Source organism: Anomaloglossus baeobatrachus, chromosome 1 (genome assembly GCF_048569485.1).
Source record: "Anomaloglossus baeobatrachus isolate aAnoBae1 chromosome 1, aAnoBae1.hap1, whole genome shotgun sequence".
Taxonomy (NCBI): Eukaryota; Metazoa; Chordata; class Amphibia; order Anura; family Aromobatidae; genus Anomaloglossus; species Anomaloglossus baeobatrachus.
The window spans coordinates 433,603,024-433,617,532 of record NC_134353.1 but is presented as its reverse complement, the minus strand read 5'-3'; the positions used below and the strand labels follow the sequence as shown (position 1 = coordinate 433,617,532).

Sequence of the window (14,509 nt, the reverse complement as noted above, 5' to 3'; positions counted from 1 at the left end):
AGGCAATGCGGAATTATATTAGAGAGTCGCTGGAAAAAGGTCATATTAGACCGTCTTCTCCCCTGGGTGTGGGCTTTTTCTTTGTTGCCAAAATGATGGATCTTTAAGACCTTGCATTGACTATCGTTTACTTAATACAATTACTGTTAAATATCAGTATCCATTGCCTCTGATGTCAGACTTGTTCTCCAGAGTAAAGGGTGCCAAATGGTTTACCAAACTTGACCTTAAGGGGCCATATACTCTTATCTGAATTAAGGAAGGTGATGAATGGAAGACAGCTTTTAACACCCTAGAGGGGCATTTTGAGTACCTAGTGATGCCTTTTGGGCTCACTAATGCCTCCTCTGTCTTCCAGTCATTTATGAATGATATCTTGCAAGAGTTTATTGGTAAATTTCTATTGGTATATTTGGATGATATTTTGATCTTCTCTGATGATTGGGTGTCTCATGTCAGACAGGTTCGTACTGTCTTTCAGGTACTCAGGGAAAATGCGTTGTATCTAAATGTCATTGTTGTACAAAACATTTCATTTTTGGATATATTTTGTCCCCGTCTTCAAATGGGATGGATCCGGTTAATGTTCAGGCTATCCATGATTGGGTTCAGCCCACATCTTTCAAGTCTCACTGCTATTTGTAGTTGTGTTTAAATAGTCAGAAGGTTGCCGCCTGTTAGTTACCAACTACTCTTGTGCTCTTTTTTTTCTGGGTTTTCCAGGTTTTTCCTCCTGGACTTTTTGGGGTAATGGATCTTAGTTTTTGGGTTGCCACTTTCTCTGGATAAGAGATGGTGTTTTCCCTTGAATGGGATATCTACGGGAATGTCAGCGGTCTCCTGACCATAACAGCAAACCTAGAAAAAACAGACAAGACAGACAGGACAAAACAAAAAGGGAGATCTTTTCTGAATGGGTATCTCCCACAGATTCAGGAATGAGGCATCTGGGTTCACACTGGGGCATTCCATCCACACACAACATCATCAACAGGAGCTCCAGGAAGCATCGGATGGGAGCTTGGAGATGCACTATAGGTTCAGGAATGAAGTGACCGGATTCCGATTGGAATATTCCATCTATACACGACACCGACAATGGCTTCAGAAGATATCAGATGGGAGTTTCCATGCATGACACCAACAAAGTCTTCAGAAAGGCACCAGGTGAGAGTTTGGAGATGCACCACAGGTTCAGAAACGAAGAGTCCAGGTAAGAATTGGAGCATTTCATCCATGCATGACACCGACAAAGGCTTCAGAAGGCATTAGATGGGTGTTTCCATACAAGACACTAAAAAAGGCTTCAGAGGGCATTGGATTCGAGTTTACAGATGCACCACCACAGCTTGTTGAACGAGACTGGCCATAGGTTCAGGAATGAGTCATCCTATTTCAGATTGGAGCATTACATCCACGTGCGACAAGGAAAAAGGCTTCAGAAGGCATCAGATGGAGGTTTCCACGCAGTCAACTGACAAAGGCTGCAGAATGCATCGGATGGGAGTTTGGAGATGCACCACAGCAGCTTCACATTGAACCTTGGCTTGAAGATTCTCACATAGTTTTTCAGCCATATGGATGCTAGTCACTTCTATAAGTTTAGGAACAGGAGCAGAAACAGGATTCAGAAAAACAAAAGGCCTCTGTAAAGAGTAAAGATGGCGCTAGACCGACAAGTTTTTTCACTTGGGGAACTTCCATCACAGAGCAAATTTAAGGCTGAAGGAAAAAAAACAGTCAGCGGACTCCGTGGGCTGTTCAAACTGTAACACTCACCACCAGGGATGAGCAAGAGTGGACTCACTGAACCACAGGGAGACCCCTGGGCCTACCCTTACATAGGATGCAGACAGGGACCACAAGGGTGGCTTAAGGCAGACAGCACAGGCAGGATGGACAGGCAGAGTCTCTAGCACCAGCAAGGCAGGATGGACTGGTAGCAGGTACAGGCAGGAACAGGACTGGAACCAGGGGTCAATAGGGCAGCACAGGCTGGGACCAGGTACAAGCAGTAATAGGACTGGAACTAGAGACAGGATGGGCTGGGGGACCTGGTACAGGGCAGGACAGGAACATAACCAGGTGTCACTAGGCAAGAGGGGCTGGGAACAGGTACAGGGCAGGACAAGTGCAGGATGGGATAGGACCAGACGGGACGGACAGAACTCATCTGACTAAACCTAGGGTGTTGAGTAGGCACCTCCCCTAGTGGGTGCATGCATTACGTACCCAGTGCCTCTCAGCAATAGGCTGAGAGGCACTTCCTAGGAATGGCATGCTGGTTCCTTAACAGAGGGGCATTGGTGCCCGCACACTCCCTAGGAGCGCTCCCCTGTAACGTGCATGCAGACTCTGGGAGGGGGAAGGTGGAGGAACCTATGTGGAGGAGCTCAGGGACGCCATGCCGCGTAGAGGAAGTCAACCATGGTGGTGAGTGACAGTGCGGGGAGAGCAAGGGGTGCAGGGACACAATGCTACACTGGAACCTATGTCCTTTATTTTACACTGCAAGTTTTGGTCTCACTACAGTTCTGTGCGTGCTGGACTTCACATTTCAATGGTGAGTTCACGTTCTACCTTTTTGTAATTATATCTCATCCATTTCTATATCCCCTGACAATCCAAAGAGGTTTATATATATTTGTATGTGCATTGTTACATATTTGTTTTCTTTCGCGAGCAAAAATTGGGACTTGTATTATAGTAAATATTAAAGCTAAGTTTTAAATCTCACATACTGCTATTATTGCTTTCTTGTAGGGGCTGGTATGAGACCTCCTGCGCTGTTGACAGCTCTTCCACATCCCCAAAAAGTACAGAAGCCTCTTATTATTGTATGTACCATTCCGGTCTGTAAAAAGGACCATAAAAGTGCTTACTCAATTTTTTTTGATGGTGAGCATGTAAATTCACCCATGTGTATTAGCATATTACCTACAAATGGTCCGTCACGCACAGATACAGCACTTGAACCAGTCATCTGAATAAGCCCTTTGTCCACTGAACTTAACCAAAAATCTTAGGGAAATACAAACTCCATCAACATTATATACTATCATCGGTACAGTAAGTAAGCCCTTGAGATCAGTGCCAGGAACAAGAATGATATACACAGTCCTCCTACTACAGCAAATGTCCGAATCATAAATAACTTGTACACTCGCATTTTAACTTCTTAGATAACATGGTCAATAATGACCACAGCATTTAAGAAATTTGACAGAGAGAAAAATATACCTCTGCGACCTCATCATAGCCCCTGCAGATGCAACCACAGGGCGCTGGTAAGTTTGAAAAGAGAGCAGAAGAAAGAAAAGTATTACACAACTGGCGTTAAAACTGCAAACACAAAAAGAAATGAGTGTTTGCTGGTTTTTTTTCATCGCCAATACTAAAAAAAAGGATAAAAATTTTTCAACAGATTGCTGTACAATGTTAAATTGGATTCTTTTAATGTTAATTTACATATTGCCATTGTCTTTATGTAACATAAGAAAATAAGAATTACAAAATACAAAATGTGGTTCATCACTTACCCTACAGATACAATGGTGAAGTCAAGGATATTCCAGCCATTGCGCAGATAGGCATCTGTATGTAATATGAATCCATATGCTACAATCTTCAAAAATGCTTCAATTGTGAAAATAAACAGAAATATATACTCAACCTTTTCCTATAAAATAAAGGCACATAACAGAAAATAAGATTTGAAAGGTATTATGAGAAAACTACCTATAGTTTTGATAAAGATTTTATGTTACATAAGAATATATACATTTCTCTTTTTGTGACTAAAATATGTTTCCCAAGTTTATTGCCACATTGTTGAATCCCTTTAAAATGGTTTAGCTCCCACCATTATCTAAAAAAAGTCTTGTACAAAGTTTGACTAAGGGCCTATTCACATGAATGATATTCACAAGCACACACTAGATTAGGCAACATTCTGATTGAACAATGACCCATTATAGATTTTGTTGTGTATGCTAACAACATCTGATCAATGCATCTCCATCTCTGTGGAATGAATGAATCATAAAAAGGAGACCTACCAGTAGGTAGCTATTCAAAGGGATACAGAGAAGGCTGTTCTCCCGCAAACATTTGTATTGCACTTTTCTTTATGTTGTGTATGTACCTTCTGCGAGCTAGGCATTTTTGCTAGGTAAAGTTGAGCATATTTCAGTTAGCTGCTATACAGTTGTACTATACACCGTACTACAGGTCCATCTCAATAAATTAGATTATCATCAAAAAGTGAATTTATTTCAGTAATTCAGTACAAAAAGGGAAATGCATATATCATATAGAGTCATTACAAACAGATTTATCTATTTCAAGTGTTTATTTATGTTAATGTTTATGATTATGACTTACAGCCAATGAATATCCAAAAGTCATTATCTCAGAAAATCAGAATAATTATCACAAATCACCTGCAAAGGCTTTGTAAGCATTTAAAATGGTCCTTTAGTCTGGTTCAGCAGGCTACACAATCATGGGGAAGACTGCTGATTTGACAGATGTCCAGAAGGCAGTCATTGACACACTCCTCAAGGAGGGTAAGCCACAAAAGGTCATTGCTGTTCACAGAGTGCTGTATCCAAGCATATTAATGGAAAGTTTGAGTGGAGGGAAAACGTGTGGTAGAAAAAGGTGCATAAGTGTGGCGCCCTGTGCCTAGTCACCACAAATAATAACTGCATGTGTATTTCAATCTGTATAACATGTATTGTTAGCTTTAATGAGATTTGGTTTTCTCTGCTGTTCACTACAAACACACATTTGCCCACACTCCATACTGGGGCTGTTCACTTGAGATAAAACCAATGGTAGAGTGTGCGCCCTAGAAGCAGATAGGGCAGGAGCTTAGGTCTGAGGTAAGTTAAGTCAGAGTTGAAGTTGAAGTCGCTGTGAGGTGAAGTGAGGAGTGTAACATGGAGATGACCCTGTCCTGAGGTGGCTGCTAAAACGTCTGGAGGGGCCAGCTACACATTGGCAGGGTATCAGTCCCTAGGCCACAAGGACTTTCAATTTCAGTGGCAGACTGAGAGACTGCTATTGGCCGTTTTATAAGGAGCAGTGAATTGCCTGGGAGCACAGTGACACGTTTGAGTCTGGAATTTTCTTGGAGAAATAGTGAATTTTCCTTCATGATTCAAGTCGCCTGCTCACCAAAATGAACTAAAAATCCAGATTGCTCTTGTCTTTGAAATCCCAGGATACCTATTCCTAGGTAGGGAAATAGTAGCAGGAAGAGTACACTACCACCACACAGCAGAGAAGCCAACTCTCATTAGGAAAGGAAAAGACACCATCCTTGTAACGGTTGTGAGAAACATTCTGGAAGGTTCTGCTGAGCTCCAGTAAAAAGGTAAAAGCTGCTGTCCTGTCTCTGGCTGAATTAATCTCTGCTGCGCCATCCCTACCTCAACATCCCCAGGAACCAGCCCTAGTTGGGGGGATTAGAGAACAACCCTCTGGCACTACACATCACCACCTAACTCCTTGGGACCTCCAGCAGTGCCCGGCCACACCAAAGCCGAACATCCCAACTGGCGTCAGAAACTATTAATTTATTTATTTTAGTTTTCTTTTCCCCTTTTTCATATTATTTTTAAGTCCCCATTACAAAAGCCTGATGCACGTGCCCAGTGCGGCCACATCGCCACTCGGAGCCACCACCATGACATCAAAGGTCTACTAGGGATGGCACATGAGCAACCAGGATAACCACAGCCTTGGTAGGATTGTTAACAAAAGTTCATTAAAAAAATTGGGGGTGATACACAAGGAGTGGACTGCTGCTGGAGTCAATACTTCAAGAGAGACCACACACAGATGTATCCAGGACATGGGCTACGACTGTCGCATTCCTTGCGTCAAACCACTCATGACCAAAAGACAATTACAGAAGCATCTGACGTGGGCCAAGGAGAAAAGAACTGGTCTGTTGCTTAGTGGTCCAAGGTGTTGTTTTCAGATGAAAATAAATTTTGCATTTCATTTGGAAATCAAGGCCCCGAAGTCTGGAGGAAGAGTGGAGAGGCATTTTATCAAAGCTGCTTGAGGTCTAGTGTCAAGTTTCCACAATCAGTGATGGTTTGGGGAGCCATGTGATCTGCTAGTGTGGGTCCCCTGTGCTTTATCAAGAACAAAGTCAGCGCAGCCGTCCACCAGGAAATTGTAGAGCACTTCATGTTTCACTCTGCTGACAAGCTTTTTGGAGATGGAAAATTCATTTCCCAGCAGAACTTTGCACCTGTCTACACTGCCAAAAGTACCAATACCTGGTTTAATAACCACAGTATCATTGTGCTTGATTGGCCAGCAAACCTAAACCCCAAAGATAATTTATGGGGTATTGTCAAAAGGAAGATGAGAAACACCAGACCCAACAATGCAGATGAGCTGAAGGCTGCTATCAAAGCAAACTGGGGTTCCATGACACTTCAGCAGTGCCACAGACTGATCACCTCCATGCCATGCCGCATTGATGCAGTAATTCATGCAAAAGGAGTCCCGACGAAGTATTGGGTGCATTTACTGTATATACTTTTCATTAGGTCAACATTTCTGAGTTAAAAATTATTTCTTCAATTGGTCTTATATAATATTCTAATTTTCAGAGATAATGACTTTTGGGTTTTCATTGGCTGTAAGCCAAAATCATCAACATTAACAGAAATAAACACTTAAAATAGATCACTTTGTTTGTAATGACTCTATATAATACATGTGTTTCCCTTTTTGTACTGAATTACTGAAATAAATTATCTTTTTGATGATATTCTAATTTATTGCAATGTACCTGCATATACTGATGTACCATTTTTAACTCAACACACTTACTGTACAACAGCAAGATATCTCAATGCAGAAAACGGCAACTCCAACCTAAATTGATATACTCTATCTGATGGCTTTAGCTGGGTTAACCTACAATTATAATATACTGTATGTCCGATACTGCCTTAAGCCCCCTTTACACGTCAGTGAAAAACACGTGTTTTTTACTGACGTGATAAAGGTGCGTATGTTCCTCCATGTGCCGTTATTTTGATATCTCAGTATGCTATCCATGATAATACACGGAGATCAGGCAATTATACTCATCTGTCCACACCACTGCTGTCTGTGGTGCTGATCTCTCCCGCGATGCTGTGTCCGCCCGCTGCTTTCTCCCCTCTGCTGTTTCTTCTGGGTCGACTGTGCAGTGGATATGTATGAGCGTAATTAGCCAGCTTCGAAGCAGCAGTTAGCAGCGGCTGAATACATCATCGCTGGAGACAGGGGAGTATAAAAAGCTTTTTATTTTAAATGTCCATGTTTTTCTGGTATGTGTTTCACGGATCACATCACTGTGTGGTCCGTGGGACATCAGTGATGCTAGAAACAAATAGACTTGTCTCTGAGCGGAACACACGGACAGATACGCGTGTTAGCTGCATGGAGACACGGTCAGTGAAAAATCACTGATGTGTGCGCAAACCCATTGATTTTAATCAATGTATGTCCGTGATTCTGGTATGTATAAAAACTGCAACATATGTACCAGAGTCACTGACGTGTTAAGGGGGCCTTAGTAAAAAACTGATCAGTGAAAAATAAATTAAAAAAAAACAACAAATTAATCCAGTGTGACATCCATTTTTCTCACTAATCCATGTTAACAAAGCATGTTAGAACATGCAGACCGGTCTGGGAAAATTGTGTGAATAGCACCATTGACTTGTATAGGTCAATGAGCTGTCAGTAAAGGTAAATTTAAAAAAAATGGACAACACATAGATAAGAAAACCTGTTGTGTTAATAAGGACTTAAAACCACTCTCTTTACTGTGTCTGAATCGTATATAATTCTTACACATATTCACCCTAGTCGGTGCTCTGTGTTTGCCTCTCACTGCTTCAATTGCCCAGATCTGAGTTCCTTTCCTCCTGTTTCCAAGTTGGCCTCCACAGGCGAAGAGTCTAATCGATACATTTCCTTTTTCCTGTAGCATCCATTTAGGGAGCAGGAGGAGCAGAACACCAATATGATAACCACTAAAACCTATGAATTAGGTAGTATTTACACTAGCCTCAGCAAACATAGATAGAAGCTGCTGAGAACCCACCTATCCAACTAGTCTCTCATGCAGCCCGATCCCAAGTGGTATTAAACTACAGTCATGGCCAAACGTTTTGAGAATGACACAAAAATTATATTTTTACATGATCTGTTGCCCTCTGGTTTTTAATTGTGTTTGTCTGATGTTTACATCACATACAGAAATATAATTGCAATCATATTATGAGTACCAAAAGGTTATATTGACTGTTAGAATGAGTTAATGCAGCAAGTCAATATTTGCAGTGTTGACCCTTCTTCTTCAGGACCTCTGCAATTCTCCCTGGCATGCTCTCAATCAACTTCTGGATCAAATCCTGACTGATAGCTGTCCATTCTTGCATAAGCAATGCTTGTATTTTGCCAGAATTTGTTGGTTTTTGTTTGTCCACGCGTCTCTTGATGATTGCCCACAAGTTCTCAATGGGATTAAGATCTGGGGAGTTTCCAGGCCATGGACCCAAAATCTCTATGTTTTGTTCCATGAGCCATTTAGTGATCACCTTTGCTTTATGGCAAGGTGCTCCATCATGCTGGAAAAGGCAATGTTGGGCGCCAAACTGCTTTTGGACAGTTGGGAGAAGTTGCTCTTGGAGGACATTCTGGTACCATTCTTTATTCATTTTTAGGCAAGACTGTGAGTGAGCCGATTCCCTTGGCTGAGAAGCAACCCCACACATGAATCGTTTCAGGATGCTTAACAGTTGGCATGAGACAAGACTGGTGGTATTGCTCACCTCTTCTTCTCCTAATAAGCTGTTTTCCAGATGTCCCAAACAATCGAAAAGGGGATTCATCTGAGAAAATGACTTTACCCCCAGTCCTCAGCAGTCCACTCCCTGTACCTTTTGCAGAATATCAGTCGGTCCTTGATGTTTTTTCTGGAGAGAAGTGGCTTCTTTGCTGCCCTCCTTGAAACCAGGCCTTGCTCAAAGAGTCTTCGCCTCACAGTGCGTGCAGAATCACTCACACCAGCCTGCTGCCATTGCTGAGCTAGCTTGACACTGCTGATAGTTCGATCCCGCAGCAGAAACAGCTTTAAGATACGGTCCTGGCGTTTGCTGGTCCTTCTTGGGCACCCTGGAGCCTTTTTGGCAACAATGGAAGCTCTCTCCTTGAAGTTCTTGATGATGCGATAGATTGTTGACTGAGCTGCAATCTTTGTAGCTGCAATACTCTTCCCTGTTAGGCCATTTTTGTGCAGAGCAATGATGTCTGCACGTGTTTCTTTTAAGATAACCATGGTTAACTGAAGAGAAACAATGATACCAAGCACCAGCCTCCTTTTAAAGTGTCCAGTGGTGTCATTCTTACTTAATCATGACTGATTGATCGCCAGCCCTGTCCTCATCAACACCCACACCTGTGTTAATGGAAGAATCACTAAAACAATGTTAGCTGCTCCTTTTAAGGCAGGAATGCAATGATGTTGAAATGTGTTTTGGGGGTTAAAGTTCATTTTCTTAGCCAATATTGACTTTGCAAGTAATTGCTGTTAAGCTGATCACTCTTTATGACATTCTGCAGCATATGCAAATTGCCATTAGAAAAACTTAAGCAGTAGACTTTGTAAAAATTAATATTTGTAGCATTCTCAAAACTTTTGGCCATGACTGTACATTTTATACACTGCAACATTTTAAAGTTAAACATATATGGTTGACATAATGCAGCTAGTGTCAGGTACATGCTGCCCGTACCTTGAAAAAATATTCATACCCCCATGAACTCTGACATGTTTTCACGTTACACCCACAAAATTAAATGTATTTTATATTGGGATTTTATGTGATATACCAAAACAAAGTAGCACTTCTTTGTGAAGTGTAAACGAAAAGATGCATGGTTCTCTAAAGATTATAAAAATATAACTCTGAAAATTGTGACGTGCATTTGTATTCAACTCCCTTGAGGCAATATTTTATATGACCACCTTTCATTGAAATTACTACTGCAAATCTTTGGGGTTTTGGGGTATTGAAAAACATAATTACCAAGACAGCATTGGTCGCATTAGTATCATCTTCTGGCATTGGTAAAAAGACTGCTAGTGCCACACAATTTGCAAAAATTGTGAGAAGAATAATAATTTCAAATGGTCTGGAGTCAAAGAAGTCAAAGGAAATAAGTTATTGAATATATAAATAAAAATATACATTTAAAACCTACAACAGAACAACATAGATCATTTTCTGTTACAGTGCCTACAAGTAGTCTTCAACACCCTGCAGATTTAGCAGGTTTGATAAGATGCAAATAAGTTAGAGCCTGCAAACTTCAAACAAGAGCAGGATTTATTAACAGATGCATAAATCTTACAAACCAACAAGTTATGTTGCTCAGTTAAATTTTAATAAATTTTCAACATAAAAGTGTGGGTCAATTATTATTCAACCCCTAAGTTTAATATTTTGTGGAATAACCCTTGTTTGCAATTACAGCTAATAATCGTCTTTTATAAGACCTGATCAGGCCGGCACAGGTCTCTGGAGTTATCTTGGCCCACTCCTCCATGCAGATCTTCTCCAAGTTATCTAGGTTCTTTGGGTGTCTCATGTGGACTTTAATCTTGAGCTCCTTCCACAAGTTTTCAATTGGGTTAAGGTCAGGAGACTGACTAGGCCACTGCAACACCTTGATTTTTTCCCTCTTGAACCAGGCCTTGGTTTTCTTGGCTGTGAGCTTTGGGTCGTTGTCTTGTTGGAAGATGAAATGACGACCCATCTTAAGATCCTTGATGGAGGAGCGGAGGTTCTTTGCCAAAATCTCCAGGTAGGCCGTGCTATCCATCTTCCCATGGATGCGGACCAGATGGCCAGGCCCCTTGGCTGAGAAACAGCCCCACAGCATGATGCTGCCACCACCATGCTTGACTGTAGGGATGGTATTCTTGGGGTCGTATGCAGTGCCATCCAGTCTCCAAACGTCACGTGTGTGGTTGGCACCAAAGATCTCGATCTTTGTCTCATCAGACCAGAGAACCTTGAACCAGTCTGTCTCAGAGTCCTCCAAGTGATCATGAGAAAACTGTAGACGAGCCTTGACATGATGCTTTGAAAGTAAAGGTACCTTACGGGCTCGTCTGGAACGGAGACCATTGCGGTGGAGTATGTTACTTATGGTATTGACTGAAACCAATGTCCCCACTGCCATGAGATCTTCCCGGAGCTCCTTCCTTGTTGTCCTTGGGTTAGCCTTGACTCTTCGGACAAGCCTGGCCTCGGCACGGGTGGAAACTTTCAAAGGCTGTCCAGGCCGTGGAAGGCTAACAGTAGTTCCATAAGCCTTCCACTTCCGGATGATGCTCCCAACAGTGGAGACAGGTAGGCCCAACTCCTTGGAAAGGGTTTTGTACCCCTTGCCAGCCTTGTGACCCTCCACGATCTTGTCTCTGATGGCCTTGGAATGCTCCTTTGTCTTTCCCATGTTGACCAAGTATGAGTGCTGTTCACAAGTTTGGGGAGGGTCTAAATTAGTCAGAAAAGGCTGGAAAAAGAGATAATTAATCCAAACATGTGAAGCTCATTGTTCTTTGTGCCTGAAATACTTCTTAATACTTTAGGGGAACCAAACAGAATTCTTGTGGTTTGAGGGGTTGAAAAATAAATAACCCTCTGAATAAACTTTTCACAATTTTAAAAAAAAATAAAAAAATAAATAACATTCTTTTTTGCTGCAGTGCATTTCACACTTCCAGGCTGATCTACAGTCCAAATGTCACAATGCCAAGTTAATTCCGAATGTGTAAACCTGCTAAATCTGCAGGGGGTTGAATACTACTTGTAGGCACTGTATATCAAGTACATAATAACCATAGTTGTTATACAAAGTAAAGGACACTACGAATTTTTGACATATAGTAATTTTTAGTACAAACAAATATATTTTCAAGGAAATATAAACACTGGGGAATGCAATTATTGTTGAGTTAGATCTGAATCTTGTTTTTGCAAACATCTGGTAAGTACAAACGTAATCCAGGTTTTTCACAAGATTTTAAGCTGCAGGATACCCTCCCTTTGTCTCCAAAACCATATAAAATGTACATACAATGGAAAATAATTAGTAATGACCGAATACCCTAATATTCGCTTCGCCAAATATCCGGCGAAAACCTCGCCGATATTCGACTATTCGCGAATATTAGACCCCCAATGTAAGTCTATGGGAAACCAGAATAATTTTACGTTGGACCCAACGGTGGCCTGTGGTGACTGAGGAAAAGGCTGAAACAGTATGGGCACAGCCTGTAAAAGGTGCCTGACTAAATTTCTGGTGTCTTTGAATAACGTGGTCAGAGCAGCACGCGGGGTTTACTTAGTCACCAGAACAGCTCTCAAACCAAAGTATAAAAGGGGAAATTGCTAAGAAACAGTTTCTAGTGCCTAATCACTGTAATAAAAAGTCAAATCAAGCCCCGACCTCCAAAAATAACCACTTTAGCATATGTTCACACATTTCGGATTTTTACATTTTTCATTCTTTTTCTATTAGAAAGGGCTGTAACTTATACATTATATTGGTGTCTGTCTCACACCTCCTTTTTTGGGACATATTTGACAGCACTTTAAAATGTCAGCTACAATGTGTCTGTTGGGATGTTGACCTTGCCCTGCTCCTCCTCCACCAACACCACCGACTCCAGTGGCCCTCTACTCAAATGTAGGAAAAGCCACTGGCTGCCCTCAAATCTCAAACTTCTTAGGGCTCTCAAGTGGGCTCTGTAACATTCTGTCACGTCCTCACCAGATTCCGCTCCTGCGACTTCTGCTCCGATGGCCAGACGACGCCATGTTCCCACCATGGATAGTGCTGGTGAAGGGAGAGGAGTCTTTGCCCGTGGCTCTGCGGAGCATAGGCTCCACTCATCCACTAAGCTGGGTTTCCCTGGAACCTGCAGTACCACTGGCTGACTGTAGGTGGCCTGTCTTCCAGCTGATGTTGCCAACATTCACCTGCAGCCAATGGGAAGACACCACACCCTTCTTATTTCCCCTCCTGTCACATGACTACTGCCAGAGATAGTTCTTTACTCCTGGCTCATGTGTGGTTTGTATTGTGATTCCTGTGCGCTGACTTTTGTTTGTTGTTGACTACCCTCCTGCCTGTCGTTTTTGTACCCTGCTGCCAGTTCCGGATTTGACCTCTGCTTTGTCTCCTCACTACGCCCTTGCCTGCCGATTCTGTTCCTGTTTTGCATCTCCTGGTTTTTGACCCTGCCTTACGACCACGGACTACAGCCTGCCACAGGTAGTGATCTCTGCGGCTCTGTGCAATTCCACATCCCTGTATAGGGGTTAAAGGGTTGCATAGTTCTTGAGGTCCTGCTTTGTGAGCAGCCTTACTCTAGACTCCGCTTACAGCCAGTCAGTCTGTGGCTACACTCAGGCATTACATTATCTCTGGCTCACTAACACACGAAAAAAAAAAGGCATCCTCTCAGAACTGTGATGGACCAGGTGCTGACCCTGTCTGGCTTGGTTCGGGGACTCACACAGCAGGTGCAAGAGCTCCAGTCTGCTCAAGTTCAAGTTCCTGCAACACCTCCCTCATCATGTCCAGAGTCCCGTCGATGTCAAGGGAGCAGATCACGTTGGGGAGACCATCATGGAGAGCCTGGATCTCAGAGGCAATCGCTTCCAGAGCAGCAACCGCATCTGAGTGAGCCCCAGGATACTCACTCAGGTGCCCAGGTAGTTCCTGCAGACCCTATAAAGTTAATGTTACCGGTCTCATTGTCTCACCAGGGAAAAAGCTGTGTGGCTGCAGGCCTTTATTGATTGTGGATCTGCGGCTAATTTTATAAACTCTGATGTAGCAAAAGAGCTGGGTTTGCCTTTGCTGAGACTGAACTCTCCCATTAAAATCTCTGCAATTGATAATACCCCTCTCACTCAGGGTGTGGTTAACTTTGTAACTCCAGAAATCTCCATGCTTGTTGGGGCTCTGCATGTAGAGTCAGTGTTATTTTTTGTTCATGAGAACCTGACAGCAGCAGTGGTATTGGGTATGACATGGCTGCGTAAACATAACCCGGTCATAGACTGGCACCAGGGTGAGATTGTGCGCTGGAGCCCTGAGGGTCAGGAGACGTGTATGTCGTTATCTGTTAACCTGACTAGAGCTGAACCTGTCCTCATACCTCATGTATTCAGGGATTTTGCTGACGTATTTTCTGTTTCTGACTCTGAAAAATTACCTCCTCACAGAGATTATGACTGCCCCATAGATTTGGTCCCCAATTCCCGACTCCCCAAGAGTAGGATTTATAATCTTTCTGGTCCAGAATGTCAGGCCATGAAAGATTATATAGCAGACAGTCTGCAGAGAGGGTTTATCAGACCATCCAGGTCACCAGTCGGTGCTGGATTCTTTTTTGTGGAGAAAAAAG

General features: G+C 42.5%; 1 protein-coding gene across 2 annotated transcripts in view; it reads right to left on the bottom strand.

Annotated features, from left to right (window-relative positions):
• CACNA1S (calcium voltage-gated channel subunit alpha1 S) overlaps window positions 1–14,509 on the bottom strand; it is a 2,360,423-nt gene that overhangs the window by 2,034,568 nt on the left and 311,346 nt on the right. For both annotated transcript variants that reach the window (XM_075352638.1, XM_075352639.1), the window contains exons 3-4: window positions 10,113–10,218; window positions 3,540–3,679 (exon numbers count right to left, since the gene is read on the bottom strand). In XM_075352638.1, the coding sequence (XP_075208753.1) occupies window positions 3,540–3,679; window positions 10,113–10,218 (246 nt within the window). The remainder of the gene's footprint in view (window positions 1–3,539; window positions 3,680–10,112; window positions 10,219–14,509) is intronic.